General features: G+C 36.4%; 1 protein-coding gene across 1 annotated transcript in view; it reads left to right on the top strand.

Annotated features, from left to right (window-relative positions):
* Positions 1–21901, top strand: part of LOC106172866 (protein MON2 homolog) — a 147911-nt gene that overhangs the window by 2272 nt on the left and 123738 nt on the right. The window contains exons 5-19 of the mRNA XM_087015365.1: positions 153–285; positions 595–695; positions 901–1026; positions 1500–1694; positions 2156–2280; positions 2473–2600; positions 3211–3364; positions 3562–3773; positions 4326–4416; positions 4735–4916; positions 5039–5178; positions 5532–5636; positions 6257–6414; positions 6720–6810; positions 7912–8013. Of these exons, the coding sequence (XP_086871491.1) occupies positions 153–285; positions 595–695; positions 901–1026; positions 1500–1694; positions 2156–2280; positions 2473–2600; positions 3211–3364; positions 3562–3773; positions 4326–4416; positions 4735–4916; positions 5039–5178; positions 5532–5636; positions 6257–6414; positions 6720–6810; positions 7912–8013 (2043 nt within the window). The remainder of the gene's footprint in view (positions 1–152; positions 286–594; positions 696–900; positions 1027–1499; positions 1695–2155; positions 2281–2472; positions 2601–3210; positions 3365–3561; positions 3774–4325; positions 4417–4734; positions 4917–5038; positions 5179–5531; positions 5637–6256; positions 6415–6719; positions 6811–7911; positions 8014–21901) is intronic.

The following is a 21901-nucleotide window of genomic DNA, read 5'->3' as shown; positions in this document are numbered from 1 at the left end:
CAAGTTCGTTATGAAATAAAAAGAAAATAAGGAAACAAAACCCTGACATACTTCTTGTATTATGAAACTATATGAAGGCATTTGGACAGGTTAAGTGACAATAATACACTTAAGACTACATGAGTGATGTTCTGTTATGTTTTTCTCCCCAGGCCATAGTGCTGTGTTTTCGTCTCCACTTCGCCAAAGACAGCATCACCATCAACACGGCGGCGGCCACGGTCAGACAGCTGGTCAGTGTGGTGTTTGAGAGGGTGGTCACTGAAGACAGTGTGCAGTCACAAGGTACATGTCTGGTGGTCAGTTTGACGTTCTGTCTGCCTGTCTGTCTGTGTGTCTGTCTGTCTGCCTGTCAGTTTGACCCACTGTGTTTGTCTTTCCTTCTGGGTGTATGTTTGTTATTTTCAGAGTGTATAATTCTGTTGGTTTGTCTGTTGGTCAGTTTAACGGGCTATTTGTCTGTCTGTTTCTTTTGCACTTGGTATGCTCCTTTTTCTTTTTTTATATTTATTGTGAATATATTTTTTTAAATGATAATATAAAAAATCTTTGTGTCATGTAATAAATGCCGTTGTCATATTTTGCCCTCTTCAGAACCCCTGGAGACCGTATCATTGGATGAGTTAAAGGTTGGCAGCAAGACTCCTCCCAAGTCTCTCAGACCCTGTGCTCAGGATGGTTACCTCTTATTTCAAGTAAGTACTACCAGACAGGCTCAGTTTCCTCAGTGGGCTCAGACATGTACAGATAAACTAAAACTTGCTAGGACTTTTACACAAATGAAAGAGGTCACATTATTTGACTCAACAAAGTTACACTTTTCCCTTTTTCCATCATTTTAGTTTTTCACTAATATTGGTCTGTACATTTGACAGCTTTGCTGACTTTTCATCATTCCAGGATCTCTGTCAACTGGTCAATGCTGACCAGCCATTCTGGTTAGTGGGGATGACTGAGATGACCAGGACCTTTGGACTGGAGCTGATGGAAGAAGTCCTCACATCTTTTCCTAACACTTTCTTAAAGGTAAACATCTCTCTACATTATAATAAATAAAGGATCTTAAGATGTGGGTAATAATTACTTGTATGTGACTATAACCCTCTCCCACTTAGTAAAGAGATAGATATGAACAGTAATCGTTATGAATGTGAAAATGTAATAAATATAAGTGAAGGGTATATCAAATACGTAGGACTGAATTATTGTATGAATATATTGTTAAAATAATAAAAAAGATGTACATAATATAGTAATAAGACAGTGGCCTTAGCTTGAGTGACTGATATTTCCCAAAAGATTCCATAAGTTAAGTGAAGTTTATTTCAGTACTATCTTGGATCCTAGGTACTATCAAATCTTGTGGCCTTAAATATTCAAAAAGATTTTCATCATTCTGGTAAATGATGATTGTCTATAAATATAAAATGTCCATTAATCAATGTTCAACACCTTATATTAAATGATTTTTAATACACCTCATATTTTTACCTTATTAGCACCCTGAATTCTGTTTCCTCTTGAAAGAACGCGTCTGCCCTCTGGTGATAAAGCTGTTTTCACCGAGTTTGAAATATCGCCAAGGAGGCCCTCAACTGCCGTCACCAGTGCCAGCAGAAAAGCCGTATTTTCCTATTGTACTGCGACTGTTGAGGATTGTTTCTGTGTTAATCAGGCATTATTATTCATTATTAGTAAGTAATAATATATGTAGTCTTGGTGCTTACTGGTTGGAATAAAACAATATTGAATTTAGCTCATAGTAAAGGCATGTTGAAAAACTAAAGTTTTCATTTTTATCAGACATCTTTGTACTGATGTGATCCAAGAATGAGTTGTCATAACTTTACTGAATTATTGATATGATATTTTCAAGTCTACATGAACCAGAAAAATTGATATTATAATTAAAAGAAACCAGTTTTGCATTATTCTGAGGTTATCCTGTAAAACTATTAATAAAAAAAAATTAATTTAGTGTTAATAAAAAAAAGAAATTAATTTAGTACGCTTGACTAGAAGACATATAAAATACAAAGGTTCAATGTAGATGTGATTTGAATGACAAAGATATAAAACCTTCATATTGTAAGAAGTTTGTCATTGTTTCTCTACTAATAAAATCTCATATAATTATGTGAATCATTTCCTTTAGAACACAGAGTGTGAAATTTTCCTGTCCTTGCTGGTGAAGTTTCTGGATCCAGAGAAACCCATGTGGCAGAGAGCCCTGGCTCTGGAAGTGCTGCTGAAACTGTGCAATCAGCCACACCTCCTCAGGTGAGCCAAGCATGTCTGCACACCCTGAAGGAGTGATTACGGTGAACTTGGGTTGGCTGTTTATTTCATCTTTTCAACATTTACTGTAAAATTTGTAGTATGTGATTGGACAGGTTTAATGTATATTTATCGCTTAGATTGAACTCGTGTAATAGAATTAATGTGTTAAACATATTTTCTTTCACTTTGCAGGAGCTTCTGCCAAAGTTATGACATGAAACCACATTCCACCAAAATATTTCGTGACATAGTCAACGCCCTGGGGGCTTTCATCCAGTCACTGTTTATGAGTCCCCCCACGGCACTGGTGGTCCAACAAGGTAAATATGCACAGATGAATATCTTCCAGATTTATCCAGAGGTCCAGGATGGTCACATTTAGAGACCAATCCCACAGATATTTAGACTGATCTATCCCCCTGGGGAGTCTCACTAGATTGCTGCCAGTTTAACCGGCTTAAATGTCTGTCCTGCCTACTAAAAGCTGTAAGGGGGTAATTATCTTTTGTGCGCGCTCGGCTCCCGGAAGCTGACAGCAATTTAGCGTGAACTCCCAGGGAGTTAGGTCAATCCAGATTGATCAATCTAAATCTGTGGAAATCCAGTCTTAAATTACAACAAAATAGTGATATTTCCTAAAATGATGATTGGTTCATATAGTTTGTAAGGTTCATGTTTGAAAAATTTGTAAGAAAGTAACTTTTAAAAAAATAAGCATTGTGTCTGGACATATATATACCTAGTCATCACCTGTGTTCTTCATTGCTTTCTCTGTACATTTTCTTGTTTTCTTTTCTCGTAAACGCAGTAAAAAGAAAATAAAACAAATTATTCATTTCAAACTTACAGGAATAATTCACAGTAGTAAAATACAACTTTAGTTTAAATTGGATGACTCTTTTCATTACCAATATTGTTAATGTGTTTCAGGTGCGAAGGCTCCAGATACCCAGGGGCAGCCCCCCTCCCTGGTGGCAGGGATGCCTGTAGGGAGTGGAGTGACACCCCAGGCAGCCTTTGTATACAGAGGCGTCTGGATCCCCATTGTCATGAATGTACCACAGAACACACCAAAACCTGTGTTGTAAGTGGATTTACTCTCTCTCTCTCTCTCTCTCTCTCTCTCTCTCTCTCTCTCTCTCTCTCTCTCTCTCTCTCTCTCTTTCAGTTATCTATATTTATATTATCACTCCTCTGTCATTCAGAATATCTACTTCTTATAATATACATTACTTTCTTATAATACCCAGTGATTTGACAAATTTCATCATTCTCTCTCAGTGTTGAAATGCTAGAGAAGCTGGATCCCCCTCAAATCCCAGATGGATACGGCATCTCGCTGGCGTTCCAGTGTTTACTGGAGATCGTCCGCGGCGTGCAGCTGGTGCTGGAGGAGAATAAAACAAGGAATAGAAGTGCCACGGGGGACAGTGAGAAATCTGAACAGAACTCTGAGGTGGACACTGAGCAGGCAGTGACAAGGGAGAAATTAGGTAATATTATTATGCATAATGTACAACTTCTGGTAATTACAAGTTTTCGCTTATCTTTTGTTGGGCAGTATCTGTGAAAGGAATTGAGATTTAAGATTTTCTTTTCATAATCAGCTTTCAGCGGTAATTACAGTTTACTTAATTTTATGGTCATTCTTAGAGTAGGCAAAGGAGAAATTAGGTATAATATAGAATATGCAGCTTCTGGTTTTTAAAAAGTTTTCTTATTATTAGTTTGACAGTAGCTATGAAAAGGAATGAGATTTACAGTTTTTTACAGTTAGCTTTCAGCTGTAAACAAAGTTAACAAAATAGTCATAAACAAATGGAGGTCACCAAATGTTTTAATGTTCTGATGACTTTTATCTCAATTTAGACATACACCCATAATAATTTAATTTCATGAGCACCAGATATTTTGCATCTACAAAAACTTTCTACTTTAAATTGTATAGCCACATGCCTCTTATTCCAGCTCATTTACTTAGCTCTCTGATTTGTTATAAGAAGGAGAGGGAATTTAGACACAGTTCATTTTAAAATACATTTCAGATCCAGATGTGGAAAAACAGCTGTTTCAGACTCTAATAGAGTCCTCATGGACAGGGATGTTGGCTGCACTCTCACTACTCTTAGACGCCAGGTAAACGTTTATCAACAGCTATATCTGCCATTATCTCAGTAGTAACTGTACTGGGATGCTGAGTTTAACTTTCTTTTGTGAAAGAAGCCACAGGTTTTGAATTGTATGTCACAGAAGCAGACTAGAAAAAAAAAAGGGATTTTGACAGATACTGGATGAGTTGATTAAAAAAAGACTGAGACTACAAATGTTAACACTATATGCCAATCTGTTAGATATATTCTTTTAATCATTAAACATTTAATTTTCAAAGAGAAGTGCACTCTCACATATCTTCCAATAGATTTAATTCTTTCACTCAAGAGTTTAATTTTTCAGCACCGATGAAAGTGCAACAGAAGCCATCTTGAAATCGCAGCAGACGTATGCCAGCATGTGCGGCGAACTGGGCATGACAACACCGCGCGATGCATTCATCACCTCGTTGTGCAAAGCTTCGTTGCCGCCACATTACGCACTGACAGTTCTCAATGGTCCCTCTAACAGTCCCACGGCCAGAAGTACGTAGTCTCATATTTACTGTGCATCTGCCATCTTAGTATCACCATCAACCTGCTGTATATGTACATCCTGTGGTTGTTTTTGTTTTCTTTTAATAATTTATCCCTGTCTTTGTGTTCAGGTCCCTCAAGTCGTCATCCTAGTCAAGATTTCCAGCCCTCCTCCACCATAGAGGCTGTAGAGAGGAGCCAAGTGGTGGCTGTAGGCACTGCCCTCCCCACGGCTTCTCTCCCAATGGGGGCCCAGCAGGGACCAGTTATGGTGAGTTATATATAGGAGGGGATGTGTGTTAATGTATGTGTGTGTGTGTTAATGTGTGTGTGTGTGTGTGTTTGTGTGTGTGTGTTTGTGTGTGTGTGTGTGTGTGTGTGTGCATGTTGAATTTAATGTGAGAAATTAAACAAAAGTCTGGTAGTGGGGTAGTGGCTGTAGACAGTAGCAGTATATTGGGAATATGGAGATGAACTTTGTGCTTTAAGACTTACCATGTCAGATTTGTAAAATGGGCTATTTGGTAGTTATAATAACATTCCCAATACAAAATATTGAGTATTATTATGCAATTTGAAAAGTTGATTACCCAGTTTGACCGTTGATGTATTATGTTTATTCAGTTGACAGCCAAGAACATCCAGTGTATGCGCTCTATACTGAGTGTGGCACACTGTCATGGCGGCATCTTGGGGTCAGCGTGGCATCTGGTTCTGACCACTCTACAGGTAAGTACTGCATTATACTTGTACATGGAATTTATAATTGATATTTTTAGGTGCCGTGTCTCAGGTTAAACTTATTTCTTGTCCCTGGGTGTATAGATGGTGTGTGCATGGGGGGTTTATGTTCTGGTTGGTCTGACTTAGTAGCATACAGAATGGTTGCATATTATTTGTTGCCACCTGGACCAGACAAGTCCCTTGATGTCATGCCCAGCTCAGCTTTACTAGCAGTTTTCAGAGGTGGACACTTCATGTGAAAAAGAAGTGGTTTAGAAAATGAAAAAAAAAAAAAGTTTTGGTGAACTGTAATGTTAAAATGCTGCAAACTACAGGCTTATTGTTTTATTTGTTTGTTTGCTTGTTTGGCTGTGGACTGCTTAGTTGAATTCATCTTGACAATTCCAGTGCAACCGTTGAAGTACATTTTGTAAAATACAACAGATGTTAACATGTAAACTGAGTCAGGGAATGTGGGAAGGAAATGCTGGTGCACAATACACAAGGAAGAACACTTTGACTTGGAAATCATTTTTATATTTTAATCCATGGAGTTATTTGTATGGTGTATGCACACAGTCTTTTCTCCTTAAGCTGTAAAATTATAATAAGCCCAAACATTTCAGCACTTGGTCTGGATACTTGGCCTGAAGCCGGCCACTGGAGGCAGTCTGAAGGCAGCAAAGCAGGCGACAGAGAGTCCTAACGCTGTCATCACCACAGCCATCATGGCCGACCTGCCTGTACTGTCAGCTATGTTGTCTAGACTGTTTGAAAGCTCACAGTAAGTGGTAAATAAATAAATAAATAAATAAGTAAATTAATAAGTAAATAAATAAAAAGTGTAATATTTGAAAACATTATCTTTCTCACAGCTGTATCATGCATCAGTTATACCATTTTTTCTTATTTGTGACTTCTTAATTTCAGTTACTTGCAAAAAAATTTTTCTGACATGATATGGTTAGTTTATTAGATCTTTTATGTCACCTTTTTCTTTTTCATGTATTCTAATAATTATAATAATAAATAGTAATTATATAAGTAGTAATAATCATTATTTTTATTCCATTTCTTCCTCTCACTCAGGTACCTAGATGATGTGGCACTCCACCATTTGATAGATGCTCTATGTAAACTTTCAGCAGAGTCTATGGAGCACTCCGCATACACTACTAGAGTGAGTATTACAGTATTTATGTAAACTTTCAGCAGAGTCTATGGAACACTCAGCATACACTACTAGAGTGAGTATTACAGTATTTATGTAAACTTTCAGCAGAGTCTATGGAATACTCTGCATACACTACTAGAGTGAGTATTACAGTATTTATGTAAACTTTCAGCAGAGTCTATGGAACACTCAGCATACACTACTAGAGTAAGTATTACAGTATTTATGTAAACTTTCCGCAGAGTTCATGGAGCACTCCGCATACACTACTAGAGTGAGTATTAGGCTTCGTTCACATGGAATGTCTATTTTCTAAAAATCTATTTTCTATTCGCGGTATCTTATGATCACGGTCTGTGCCCTGAATATCCCGCCGCGTAATTACTGGCAGCGCGAGCCAGTTACTTATAGTAACTTATAGTAACTGGCTCGCGCTGCCAGAAGTTACTTATAGTAACTTATAGTAACTGGCTCGCGCTGCCAGTAATTACGCCGCGGGATATTCAGGGCACAGACCGTGATCATAAGACATACCGCGAATAGAAAATAGAATTTAGAAAATAGACATTGCATGTGAATGAAGCCTTACAGTATTTATGTAAACTTTCAGCAGAGTCTATGGAACACTCTGCATACACTACTAGAGTGAGTATTACAGCAATTATAACACTGTGTGAACATTAGGCTCAAACATGGTGTTTCTTGCGTACATGCCAATGACACCTTGCTCAGAGCTACTTGTGTTCAACATCCACATTATTCTTGTCACTTTAAGTAATCTATTATTTCTCTTCTTTTGTATTAAATGGTGACAATCAATTTCATGGATTCAATTATTTCTTTTTCTTTTGTATTTGAATGTTGTCCCCAAGTGTCAGGATTCAGTGATGTCTTTTCTATTGTATTAAAATGATGTCAGACTATCAATTTCAAGATTCAGTTATTTCTCTTTCTTTGACATAAAAATGATTGCTGCCAATTTTAAGAATCAATTTTGCCTTTTTTTTGGCATTTAAATAGCCTCTATTAATTTCAGGATTATTATATGTTATCATTATCAATTATTTTTCTTTATTGGACATAAAATCTCCCGTCTGTTCATTCCAGGAACCCAGTCTGTTTGCAGTGGCCAAGCTCCTGGAGACAGGTCTAGTGAACCTTCCACGCGTGGAGGTGCTCTGGAAACCTCTGACAGCTCACTTATTAGAGGTAATTGCTATCATTTTACATGTCAGTGATATATATATCAGGGTATTCAGCCCTTACACATGGTCTCTTTTGGGTTTGTACAGCACAGATACGATGTTTGCCACTTCCCATTTTCACCTTTAAAAGTAAAAGGTTGTTAGGGAGTTTTCATATTACCACTCAAGGTTTTCTGCAAATTAGTAACAGGTTTTATAACTGTAGCATTTGAGGATTTTTTCCAGTTTTCTGTGTTACAGTTCACAATTTTCTGCTGTTAAAACCTAAAAGATGATATGTGTAAGGGTTGCTGCCATTTTTGTGATAGAACACTGCTTGAAATCAAATCTTATCGTTTGGTACTAAACATCAATATAGGGGAGCACGATTGTTAATCTTTTGACAAAACTGTCTTGTCAAATGGCTTTTCATTGGTGTTGATTGGAACAGCTGGCTAGAACATGGCCAATGAAATGTTTGATTACATAATACTATGGATTTGACAAGACAGTGTTTTGTCAAATGTCATTTGATTGGTATGGATGTTAAAAACTTGAAGAATTGTGACCAGTCATGTGTTTGGTTACAATATATGCCACTTGATGCTACCAAAAGAGAGCAATATCCAGGAAGAGGACAAAGACCCATGATTTGCCCTACCATGCATGTGAACTTTGCCCATTTCTATTTTTTTTTTCTTGGTTGAAATATTTTTCAATATTGTTCAAAATTTTCTGAAATATTAAATGCAATTTTGTGCAGTGTATCTTTATTGTATCTTTTATTCCAGATTTTTATACAAATATGAATGTATGTGCTAGTGTTATTCATCTTGATCTATGAATTGAATGATAGTGATAAATTGATGCCTTGATTTTATAATTTCAGATCAAAACAATTAATGTAGGTCTATAAATTACTAGTACAATGCACACATCATGTAGGGCTGTAAGATAAGATCTTGCTGGTAATGATAACGGTATTTTATCAATATGCCATAAAGACACAGTTGATAGCTAGTATTATAACTTACGTCACTCAATGAGTATTTGCGTAATCCAAGGGTCACTTGATGTGTGATGGCTACGACAAGTACGCTCTAGAAGCATGCCTTAAAAAAAGCAAATTCATTTTCCAAATTAAGCATAAACCACAAGGGATGAGTGAAAAGCTGTTATATCAATAATGCTGAGACATGTAGCATTGCCCACACACTGCTTCCTGGAACCTGGGGGATTTGTGGCTTGATTACAATCATTACAAACATTTGTCTCCATGCTGGAGACAGAAGTCCCACTTCGCATCCCGTCTCAAGAAGTGTACAGAGTCCGAGTAAATTAATTTTTCACATTTTTGTCTGCTGATCTAGTCTCCTATTGATTTGTTCCCATGTCTTCTTCCTTTATGATGTTATCACATAGTTATACACTAAGTGATGATGGGAAAATTTCATGATCCAATTTCCATTTGTAGCAAGTTATCTCCCATAATTATAGATTTTTAAGGCCAAAACAAATGGGCATATTGAAGTCCCACTTGTTTTCATGGTACCACCAATGCCATGTGGAACTCGTGTTAGTGAGAACAGAAAACAGATAGCATTACTGATAATGGGAAATCTTTATGTATTCATTCATTTGTTTGTTTGTTCGTTCATTTGTTCATTCATTCATTTATTCATTTCTTTCCTTCTTTCATTCTATCCTTCATTCATTCAGTCACTCATTCATTCAATTTTACAATCAAAGTCAATCGATTATTCATATGTTGCCTAGAGAGAGTTTTTCAAATTTTGATTCCAATTTTTAGAAGAGACCCTGTATCAGTTCCATGCCACATCTGGCATGTTTTAAAAGATTCAAGTTAAAAATGGGTTGTATTCTTATATTTGTTGTTCATAGGTTGATTAGTTGTTTGTATGCTTCAGTATACAATAATTTTAGGGGTTTCTTGCACTCTTGTTGCTATACAGGTATTTGAAGTTGAAAGTGTACTGAGTTCAAGTAAATTCACTTTTTTTGAAAATTTTCAATTTTTAATCCAGCATACACAAGTAGTTTCACCAGATGTGCCAATGTTAGCTTTTAAATTATTCACAAGTTTGTAGCACATGCTTGTAGCTCAAGGAATAAGGTAATATGGTTTTTAAGTTTGCTCATTTGTGTATTTTATACTGTTTTACTATCCACCAAAGAAAGTGTACTATTTGTTTGTTTGTCTACATCGTTATTATTGTACCAGTGAAATTAGTTGATGCTTTGTGTCTCATGTAAAATCTTTAAATTAAAGAAAGAGTATTAACCCCCCCCTTCTCTCCCCAACTGCACATACAAAGTAAGCATTAAAAACAACTGATTGTTGTTTCATCAGACAGATTACTTAAAAACAACAGAAAGAAATATCTCATTTTCTTTTGCTCAAAAAGTGGCTCCAAGCCATTACTGGAAATTAAACTTACCACTGGGAGCCTGTTAAGTGTATTACAAGTCTAGACGATTAGTGTATTTTTCTAAAAGTAACCTTTCTTGTACAATTCTTGCAATTTGTTGCGACTGAAATGAACTAGTGCTTGAAATTGATATGTTTTATTAAGTGACACACAATCATGATAAATGGGGGAAGAACGTGACATTGTTCAAACGGATCAAATTTATCAGCACTCAAAACCACATTCAAGATAAAAATCCATCATTTATTTATTATTTATGGCTCAGTTTGTAATTTGTTTCTCCACTCTCCCTCTCAACAGATATTTCCTAGACAACATACAAAGTGTTTGTACAAAATTTTGATTAAATTTCATAACTTACGGGGCAGTCAAGTGTGATACATTCCTTGCACTTTTACATAAGTGAAGCAAACTGCATGGCACTATTGTTCTATGACCGAGGAGAAGTCTTGATTTGGGGAAAAATGCCACATTTTCTCTTATTGCGGCATGCACATAACCAGAATCTGGGTTGTTATACACATAACTTGAGTTCTTTCCCTCAGTTATAGAAATATTACAATGGCATGATAGTGTAGTATATAGCATTGGGTGTGTTCAAGACAGGGCTAGAGACATAGGACAGGATATGTGTCCAACACCCTATTCCCATAGAGACACCATCAGTCTATGATAAGGGGCAGAATTTAGGCCCAAACACTTGCTTAAGATATCACAGCTTTATCACAGCTTTTTTTTTTTTTTTTGGGGGGGGAGCACCAAGGTGTTAGACACTAGAAAAGGGGAAAAAGATAATTGAGATTGGATAATAGATAGAAAAGAAGATAAAAAGAATCATATAGCAAAGGGGTTTATTAATATGCAAAACATGTATGGATCCAGTATGGGGGCACTGTGGGTCCAGTATGGGGGCAGTGTGGGTCCAGTATGGGGACAGTGTGGGCCGGTATGGGGCAGTATGGGGGCACTGTGGGTCCAGTATGGGGGCACTGTAGGTCCAGTATGGGGGCAGTGTGGGTCCAGTATGGGGACAGTGTGGGCCGGTATGGGGCAGTATGGGGGCAGTGTGGGTCCAGTATGGGGGCACTGTGAGTCCAGTCTGGGGGCACTGTGAGTCCAGTCTGGGGGCACTGTTGGTCCAATATGGGGGCAGTGTGGGTCCAGTCTGGGAGCAGTGTGGGTCCAGTATGGGAGCACTGTGGGTCCAGTATGGGGGGCAGTGTGGGTCCATTGTGGGGGCAGTGTGGGTCCATTGTGGGGGCAGCATGGGTCCAGTATGGGGGCAGTGTGGGTCTAGTACGGTAAATGGAGTGCAGTGGGCCAAACATGCTGCCAAGAATGGTAGGCCTATCTTTAGTGTAAACACACCTTTTACAAGGCATTTGAAACATTCGTACAATTAACCGTCAGCTGAGTGAAAAGTCTTTTTGTAAAGTGGCTCTTCAATTGCATAGTGACTTTGAAGTTATCTTGAGTAACACCTGAAGTTTTATCATCTGTAGGAAATACCAGGTTTCTTTTGATACCTCCTAAAAACAGGTTTCCCCATTAGTTTCAATTATCTGTCTGATGGGTTGTAGAGTGTGGCCTGGTGTGAGGCAATTTTTCATTACTGGAGGTGAAGCAAGTGCTCAGAGAATGAACAAAAATATAATTCCAAGTTTTATTTTCAGATTCAGGATTTCAAAGATATTTTTGGGCATTTTTCTAATTGTTTTTTTTTCCTGTGAAGTTGTTTTACTAAATATTTGTAATATTCTAAGATATTGACATATTTTATGAAATATAAGCAATTTGAAAAGGCATTTAATCTGATCCAACTCTTAAATGTTCAGTTGAGTTTCGTGCTTTTGATTGAAATGCACTCAGTCCTAACTTTTTATTTTGTTTTTATTATGGCCATTTTCATTGATCCATTGGCCAATGTTTGTACTGAATTAATAATATATCATACAGAGTACAGCAAATTTATTTTGAATTAAAGCTGACCCTAAACCTCAAAAACGTAACTCTTACAATTGCAGCCAACCTTTGGCTTGGTGGGTTGGTTAAGAGAGAGAGAGAAAGAAAGAGAGAGAGAGAGAGAGTAAGTGAGGTGGTGGGTTCAGTCATAAAGGGTGTGGTCATAGGTCTCTCTTGGCTGTTATATACAGCTAATGTATCTCACTTTCACTTTCCCTTTCATCCCATCTGTAAGCTTAACCCTTTGAAGCATCTTTTTATAAAATAGGCAAGGTTTAAAATAAAATCTGTTGATTTGTCAAAGATAAAGATTATTGATAGGATAACATGATTTTTAAATTGATTTACCTTTGGACATATTAAACATATTAAATGACTCTGAAACCCTTTTATGTAACAAGTTGACCTGTGTATCCCAGCACAATATATTATACTAGCTGTATTTTTACAGAGATTTTCCACTTACACATATAAAACCAGGTGGTCATTGGATGTGAAACCTATAGGAACTAAATTAGGGACAAAATATTAATACATAAAGCTGCAGTCCTGATGATTTTGACCTTTTCATAAAGACCATTTGAATTTTTGATGTTAACTTAAGAAGCTAAACACACCAGTTCATGTTAGAAGAGAAATTTAAGAGAGAGAGAATGGGTGGATTGGCATCTGTAAAGTAGTTTTCATGACAAATTATTAGTCTCAGAAAGGTTGTGCCTTTTACAAAGTTGTAAAAATGAGAAAGGAGGCATAATCTTGAAGGAGAAAATAAAACATTTGAAAGAAATTGCTACTTGAAAGCATAAAACTAATTTCTGACTCACATTTTTTTTCTTTTTGACACTGAAATAATTTTTTGATAAGTTTTTTTTTGTTTATTTTACTTTTAATACTTTTCATGATGACATGAGTCCTTTCAGTTTAAATATTTTTTCTTTGACTTCCAATTGAAACTAATGATCTCTCTTGGATTTTTATCCCACTCTCTGAAGAGTTTCTTCTTTTTTTTTTTAAGTGCTAAGGAGAAATAATAATGGGACCATCAGAAACTGTCTGGGTACTTGACAAAGACTATCATCATGGCAAGTTTGTGTTTAAAGACAACATTTAACATCGAGATGACATTTAAGAAGATCCTCAAGTTTTGATCTCTCTCCTGTGCATCGTTACGTCCTCTTTGTTTTTTACTTTTCCTGCTCATTAAATCTCCCCGGGGAATAGATAAGCAGATTTGCTAAGGACATTTGAGTTTAGATGTTAGATGTGTCATTTTCTGTTTTTGTCTAGAGTTTTTGGGTTAGGAAGAAATGTATTGATTCTTTGCTGTGCACTGATGATCATATGTCCGATTTGGTTACTTTTCTTTTTTCTTCTTTTTTTTCTGTGAGTTGTTGTTTTGTTTTTACAGTACCATTGGACTTCAGTAAGTCAGCATAAGACAGGAAGCATGAATGGCAATCATTAGATACATTCTGTTTTCTATTTTCAACAAGGGATTTAGTCTCTATAAAATCATAACATTTAGCTTTAAAAATCACATGTCAGAATTTGAAGTTTTTATTATCCATTTTTAAGATTTTATTACCAACAATTGTCGGCCTCGCCTTGTTATTTTTAAACCAAACCAAAAGATATGCCAAAACTGTAATACAAGATTTATTTAACTAATAATAGATATAGCATGCATTTTATCCCTTTTTTATTTTTTAATGGGCCATTCAAGATTCAGTGCTCAGCAAGTTCTCAGATCTTGCACCCATTATCGTTTCCTCTTGCGTGATTAATTATTTATATAAACAGTGCACGATTTTTCCTCATCATCATTCATGTTGCAACCCATGGTGTGATTCATGAATCTAGGGTTTAGTACCCTCAATCCCATGGGGCTGACCAATCTTTCTTCAAGATCCATCTGTTGCAGACAAATGCAGTACCAGTGGCATGAGAAACTATTCCTAAGGGTACTGCACCTTTTCTCCAGATCTGTTTGACAAATGGTTTGCCATGATGTAGTTTTAGATCTTAGAATTTCAAGCAAGTGACCTATTTTACCTCAGTGTGTGTATGTCACATCATGATGAGATATTATTTTAATTGATGTTGACTTTACGGCCTCACATATGTTCTTAGTTATAATCATTATATTTCTCCTCTCAAATTTTAGGAAATGAACGGTACTGGATGTTTCCAGTAATGTTTCTGAAGGAAGCACATTCATATTTTTTCAGGAACATAAAATTACAATAGCGCAAATGACCAGCTATAATGACTTTGTGACAGTCCCGTAGGGTCATCCTCTCCATCTTACTTCACAGGGCATTACTGAGGCCATACTAATGCCCCGGTATTAGTAACCTCCTGAGAACAACATGATTTCATTTACTTTAGTGTTCTTTTTTACTCGTCGGGTCAATCTGTCCCCGGGGACTTATCCTTCCAAGGGGAATGAATTCTCTTTGTGAAGCTGCTGATGTGAGCTGGTGCATTGATATGCATCTTGTATTTCTGCAAAAGAGGAGGAGACTAGGAGGCCATGCAAGTGTACACATGCGTACGTGCACACACACACACACACACACACACACACACACACACACACACATGCAGACATACACATGCATAAGTACAAACATGCATACATAGAGAGAAAGCAGGCATAAGAGAGAGAAAGTGTGCATTAGAGAGAGAAAGTAAAAAAGTGAGAGAGAGAGAGAGAGAGAGAGAGGTGAATGCAGAAAAATAGAGGAACAGAAGTCTCTTCCTTCTTTTTCTCAGCCAATTGTGGTAGAACCAAGCCTCCCATTGGGCCAATCCATTGGTCTAAGGTTAATTGAGAATCCATGGATCACAATACCAGCAGTACTTGATGTAATCTGCTACACAAACTGCATTCCATCTCCTCATGGATGTTTGTCTGGCTTTATGTCAGTTCTACACTGTATGTGTAAAACCTTTGGGGCATTTCCCTTGACAGGGTTAATCCAGATCTGGATCAGTTTGATCATTGTCATCAGTCTGTTTTATTGACCAGACAGTTTACAGTCTAGCAGAAATCCACCTGAATAAATTTAGATTAGCACAGCAAGTTGGACTGCAGCTGGTTTAGAGGCTTTCTGATTGCTGTTTTGGAAATGTTTTGGCTGTTCCAAGGCATGCTTATTTGATTAATTAAATGATATTCTTGCTAAATATGTATTCCTTTCTGTATAATAAAGGCTGACAGTCACAAACAGAGATTTCTCCCAAAATTGAAATTATCTTTTACCCTCTGCTGTTTCAGAGGATGTGTAATATTTTTGTCAGTTGTTATTGCTACTCCACAGAGGGATAACCTAGCTAAAAACTTGCCCTCAGATTAGAATGGCCAGAGACACTGCATACTTACATCAGACATAATTTAATTACAACAAGACAAGTATTCACATGCCTTTGATATATCATTAGATTGCTCTTGATTAAAGGACCAACAAGTACTCAACATACTAGACACAGTGAGTGCTTCAACGGAGATAATTCAATGAAGACCAGTTTTGCTTTGTATTTTTGTGTTTCAATAGACATCACTCAAAACCCATGAGGCTTAATTACAAAGATGAATTAAGTATATCATGATATGTTTGCTTTGATGGTATTGAGGAGGTTAGGGTGGTGGTTGTTTTAATTTTCAGTTAATGTCCTTCGCTGATTAAGTTCTATATTTGGATATCACAGTTACAGTAAACTGTTCTTGGTGGTACTTTGGAGAGCACCAGACATGGTTATGATGAAGACAAAACTTCACAAATGTATGAAAATAAACAATTTGACATTTATTTATTTATTTATTTACCGTATGTGAAAATTGAACACCACAAAAAAAAATTAGATTTGCTGTTTTAATCTCTGCATGAGGCAATGCAGCCAACCTTCTCATTTGGTCTTAGCATGCCTCATCTAGGCCAAATAAATGTTATTTATTATAATAAGTATCCTAATAAATACAAACCTTCATTTTTTTTCTATTTAAAATTGCTTATTGAATAAAAGGATGTTTTGGTCTTTTCTTACTTTTTTTTTGCCTTTATTTTATTTTATTTTTATTTTTTGTGAAGAAAAATGAATCAAGTTATATATATATTTTCACTTGTTTTGCTCATTTCCCCAGGGAGCCATTTTATCCGTCTGTACTCACAGTGATTGGGTTTTGTCAAATAAAAGTTAGAGAACCCGAGCATCTGATACAGGCCTGAAATTGAAAGCAACGCGGTTCATTACACATAATTAAATTCCTTCCCATTTCAGTTGCTTTCCTTTTACTACCAAATTAGGAATCAATACGCCAGATCATGTAATTCTAGCAGATATTATCGTCTCTGCACCTGATGCTATTTCACAAGGAAGCTCTTTTGTAGACTACGAACCAATAATTGAATTGCGATAATTCGATTACGTTATGTCTTAGAATGGAACCACAGCATGTACAAATGTTAAAAACAGTATCAAAACTGAAAAAAGAAAGTAGGAAAAAAGGAGGGGGGGGACCAACAGAAAAAGTGTAACTTGCAACTAATCTGATGTTACTTACAGTAATTTTCCCACAAATATCATCCTATTCATTTACACACGGGAGAAATGTCTATCATGAACCCTACTTGTTTTTTTTTTGTTTTTCTGATGATATCTTTCAGATATCATTAGCAACACAGAGAGAGGGAATCAAAGTTAACATAGGTCTGGAGTAATTTAGAGAGTAATTACGTTTCTCCACTTTTAATCAGCATCTCACATAATTCCATAGTTTATTGCATGACTAGTAACGAGATAACCAAAAGGTCGACTTTTCAAATAATTGTATGTTGGCATCATTACACGTGTTTAATAGATAGTACCATGAGTTATCGCAATGTATGTGATGGACGTGAGGGAATGTTATGTAGCACCTAAAGAGTGAAGCTGACTTCTATCACAGGGATGTTGACTACAAACGACCACTGTTTGGTGTGCCATGCAAGCCTGCGTGACATGCCAAAATCTAGGATACACCACTTCTTAATCTTTTGTCCTCCACATCAGCTGTGGTGTAAGGTTTGTTGTGATGTAAGTCATAAACAATGCATTTAGCCATTGGATTATTGTTTCATTTGTCTTGTTACAAAACCATCACAACCACAAAAACATTTGAGGTTTTTATCTTGGTGGATTGGGGAAAACCTAAGAAGGATCTCAAACATTGCTTGAACTTAAAGTGAATTCCCAGGGGTCATTCAGACAAAGTCATTTTAGCCTGAAAACTGTTCTGAAATTTAAGACGGGGTTCCCCTGCCTAGATCAATCCATCTGCATCGGCCTAACTCCATGGGGAGTCTCACTTAACTGCTATCAACTTAAATGTCTGACACGCTCCCAAATAAGCTAGGGGGTAAAAATAATTATCCCTTAACAGCTTTACTAGGCGTGACCGACATTTAAGCTGGTTATCTTGATAGTGATTTAGTGAGACTCCCCAGGGAGATAGATCGATCCAAATATCTGTGGGAATGGTCCCTTAGTTCAAAAATGAAAACCTTGTGTTTTATGATCAAAATGAATTTTCTTTGGAATCTGCATCTTCAGTTGAATTTATCAAAACTGAACTGTTTTGTTGCTTTTTTGTATGTTATACATGTTACTGCCTAAAGATGTCTGAAGTTTAGAAAGTTTCTGGAACAACAGAGGAAAATGCTTTTGTCACATTCATAAGTTAAAATGAATGAAAAATTATGACATTGACCTTGACCTTTGGCCTATTTTCAAGGTCAAATTTGGAAATATGCTAGCTTGGAAGTTCCAGAAATCTTATTTACCTCACATCTCGGTTTCTCCTGGTCATGGCGAATTCTAAGGTGAAACGGAGCTTTTTCAAATTTGGAAAGCTTCGTACATACTGGTATATGAGTCGAGAACCGTTTTGCTGTCATGTTAACGGTTAGGTAGAACATTTTGTTTTGTTTGCAAAAATTGTTGATACTCAAAATATGGAGTGCCTGTACGTATTCCTATTATCAACCCTGTTCATGTTTAAAGTGCCTAATTGTGAAGGCCCAGGGCTATTACTGTCCGTACTTCTATGGTAGTATGAAAACATATATTCTTGGTAATAGCAACAGTTACTGGAAGAGGAAGTTAAGTGGAATTTCTTAATTCCCCATTGGACATTGGTGATATAACGTCTGGTAATTCTCTCCCTGCGAGGGAAATTGTATCCCTTGGTAGAAATTACCAGCCAGTCTATCAGTTTATCCAGTCTTTCAAGTTTTTACAATACAGAGATACCATATCTAAATGTGTGCAACATGCAGTAAATGCCTCATTGCAACTTAATGAAGTGTAACATTTAAGGGTGCTTCTGTCTGATTTAGTTTACACTTAATAATATAACCCTTCATGTTGATTTTTTTAGCAGTGCATTTTTAATAAAGATTTTGGGATTTTCTTGGAAAGGGGATGTCCTTTACAGATATTATTATAAGCTAGTTGATTAGAAAATAGAGAAGAGTGAAGAGAATAAAATTTGCTTGATGTATCTCTCTAAGTAAACATAAACCATGAGCCCAGTTTTGATTTAGATTGATGTTGTTTTAGTAAGTTATTTGTCTTTAATCTCCATATGGTGTTGCATATAAAAAAGCTGATTTAACATTAGCATGCTGTTAAAGCCTTCTTTCAATTATCCATCCTTCTTTGCAATTACTGTTTCTAGCTTATTGGGGATTTATTGTTTTTTTATGCTGGACAATTTGTATTGGATTTGAGAACAAAAATCTAGAGTTGGCTGCCTTACTTTAAAGTTTCTTTTTTTTCCTCTTGAATCTAAACCAGTGTATGTATTGAATCTGTCACATGTTGGTCAGATTAATTTACCAGTGGCTTTAGTACCCAATACTCTGTGAAACCTCTGAATATCTGCCTCCTGTATACAACTATATAACATGGTCAATTTTTTTCTCAAAGCACATTTGGAGAGGTACCCTAGTGTCCTCCCCCCTCCCCGCCCCGCCCCCGGTATCCCAGTGTCCTCTCCCTGGTACCCCAATGCCCGCCCCCCCCAAGGTACCCCAGTACCCCCCCCCCCCCCCACCACCACCCACCCCCCACCTCTGGACATTACAGTATTCGTCATATTGTTATTAATTTGTCTCATGGTGATGATTTAGAAGCTGTTTTTATTGGGGTGTGAGATAAGTTCTGATGCAGTTCACACAAGGTCAAGAAGAGACCGAGTGAATTAGGTTGGATTGCTCCATGGTTTGCTGTTTTGAAACTGTTCCAGTTTGGAGAAAAGCTTTTTTATATTTTACTGAAATATATGTTAGATTGGCAAATTTAGAGCATTAAAAATGGAAGGAAACATCTAATTAAATACTGAAAAGTATTAATCTGGAAATAGACTTTGAAATTCTTCTGACTCTTTGTGTAGATTTGTTTAACAGCATGGAAAATTTGGCAATAAGAGCCGGTAGGTAAGGGGAGAGACCAGATGTATGTGCCTAATTGCACATGCAAATGTCAGCCAGAGATCATTTACAGAATTACTTTCACCATCAGGTGGTATCAGTTGCACCCCCTTTCCTATCACTTTCTGTAGTGATTTAATCAATGTCACAGATGGTTAACTCCAGATTGGTATTGCAACCGTTTTCTTACTTCAGAAACTGGTTAGATAAAAAAGGCAGGAATTACTACCATATTTGAGCTTGATTAATTCTGATGGTCTGTTTGATAAGGATGATTATTGTCTACCATTGCCCAAAGCATCCCAGAAGCCTGTGTTTTATGCTTGGTTTTGCACTCAAAAAGGTGATCATAATTTTAAAACTATAAAAAGTGCATATATTATAATATTTTGCTCTAAATTTTCAGGATATTCTTTTCTTTTTTTGCCCTTGTAGACTACCTGTAACATTTTAAAATGTCAGTATATAAAAAGACATACTTAAACAGATGTCTTAAAAGAAAATCTGTTTACTTCCTTCAAGTGATATGATTTTATCATTTTCGGCCAATTTTTAAGGGCAAAAACTAGACCCCAGTCCTTTATACACAATCATTTGTAAGTTGATTGAGCTTATTATCTCACCTGTCAGTATATCTAGATGAAAGGAGCAGTTGTTGACGTTTGTTCAGACAAAACTCATTTGGACCGGAAATCAGTCCAACTTGTAGTTGATGACTAGACCATAATCTGTTCCTTGCTTTTAATATCAGTCGAGCATTTTTCTTGTCTGAACCAGGAGGCATGTAGCTATAATTAATAGAATTCAAGCATTGAGGTCGCAGAACTGAGAGGCAGATATAGTTTGAATTTCTTCTACCTTTTACCTTGATATCTTCAGATTTTGTTCAAATTCTATCAACAGCTGTGAAATGGAAGATAATTATCTTTTAAGAAGGTTCGAGTAATCCCATTCTTGATATTGTTACAAAATATTACATTTTTGAATTATACATTTTCCTGGCTCTCTCAGCAAATTTCTGTTACATCAAGCATCATTATTTGAAGTTCCAAACTCAGATATAATATTTGGTTCCCCAAAGTATACTTGAAGTCTTCAACATAAAAGCTGTTGGCTAACTAAATTAGAAGTCGGGTAAAAAATCAATTTGTTTGTACAGAATAACCCGTACTTCTTTGACACTGGCTAAAAATTCTCTGTCTAATGTCATAACTGGTATTTTTGTACTAAACTCGGTCTGTCAAGTAAAAATGAACAGACTTGCAACTTTGCACTTTTGTGAGTGCTGTGTTCAGTGCCTCTGTTCTGATTGGTCAGTTGAGTCTTATCATGCTTTTATCACTCGTGCAGCAGAACGCCTTATTTGGCCCAGAGACGTCAAACAACACATATTTCACGTTATGTAATTAAGTGAAAGGCAGGCCTCCTTGACTTCATAATGGAATGGTATGATAAGATGGGATGCTATGGGAACAGGAACAATTGAAAAAAAAAAAGAAATGTATATCTATGTCAAGTTAAATGTGACTTTTGGCACCTACAGAGAGCCTTTCTCTTGTTTTGTGTTCATGAAGAATAGAAAATTTCAGGTTGAAGGTTGTAAAGGCCGAATTATAAATTGTATGAAATGCATCAATCAATTTTTGTCATAATAAATTCTTATTATTTTTTTATATTATTGTTCTAACAATAACTGTTCAATGTCATTGTAAGCGTCCGTCGAAATTAATTGCATTTATCTTTTACACATGCCATTATTTTTTAAATGTCAATTTATTTCCTCAACAATTGGTTTGAATATTTTATCTTCCTTTTTGTAAGATTAATTATGAAACAGAATACGCCATTTTTCCTTTGTACTTCTGAACAAGTAACAAGTTGAACCAGAACCTTATTGAAAAATGATTTGTCCCAATAGTTATCTAAATGGGTCTTTATATTACATTTGACGCAATCACCCATGGGTACCATACTAGTGTAGCACTTACTGCAAGCTTAGCAAGAGAGAGCACTTGGCTTAATTTGATTT

This window comes from Lingula anatina, chromosome 6 (assembly GCF_051362555.1).
Source record: "Lingula anatina isolate TDL-2025a chromosome 6, LinAna3.0, whole genome shotgun sequence".
NCBI lineage: Eukaryota > Metazoa > Brachiopoda > Lingulata > Lingulida > Lingulidae > Lingula > Lingula anatina.
Note: the sequence above shows the minus strand (reverse complement) of the source record. Positions and strands in the feature narration are given on the sequence as shown.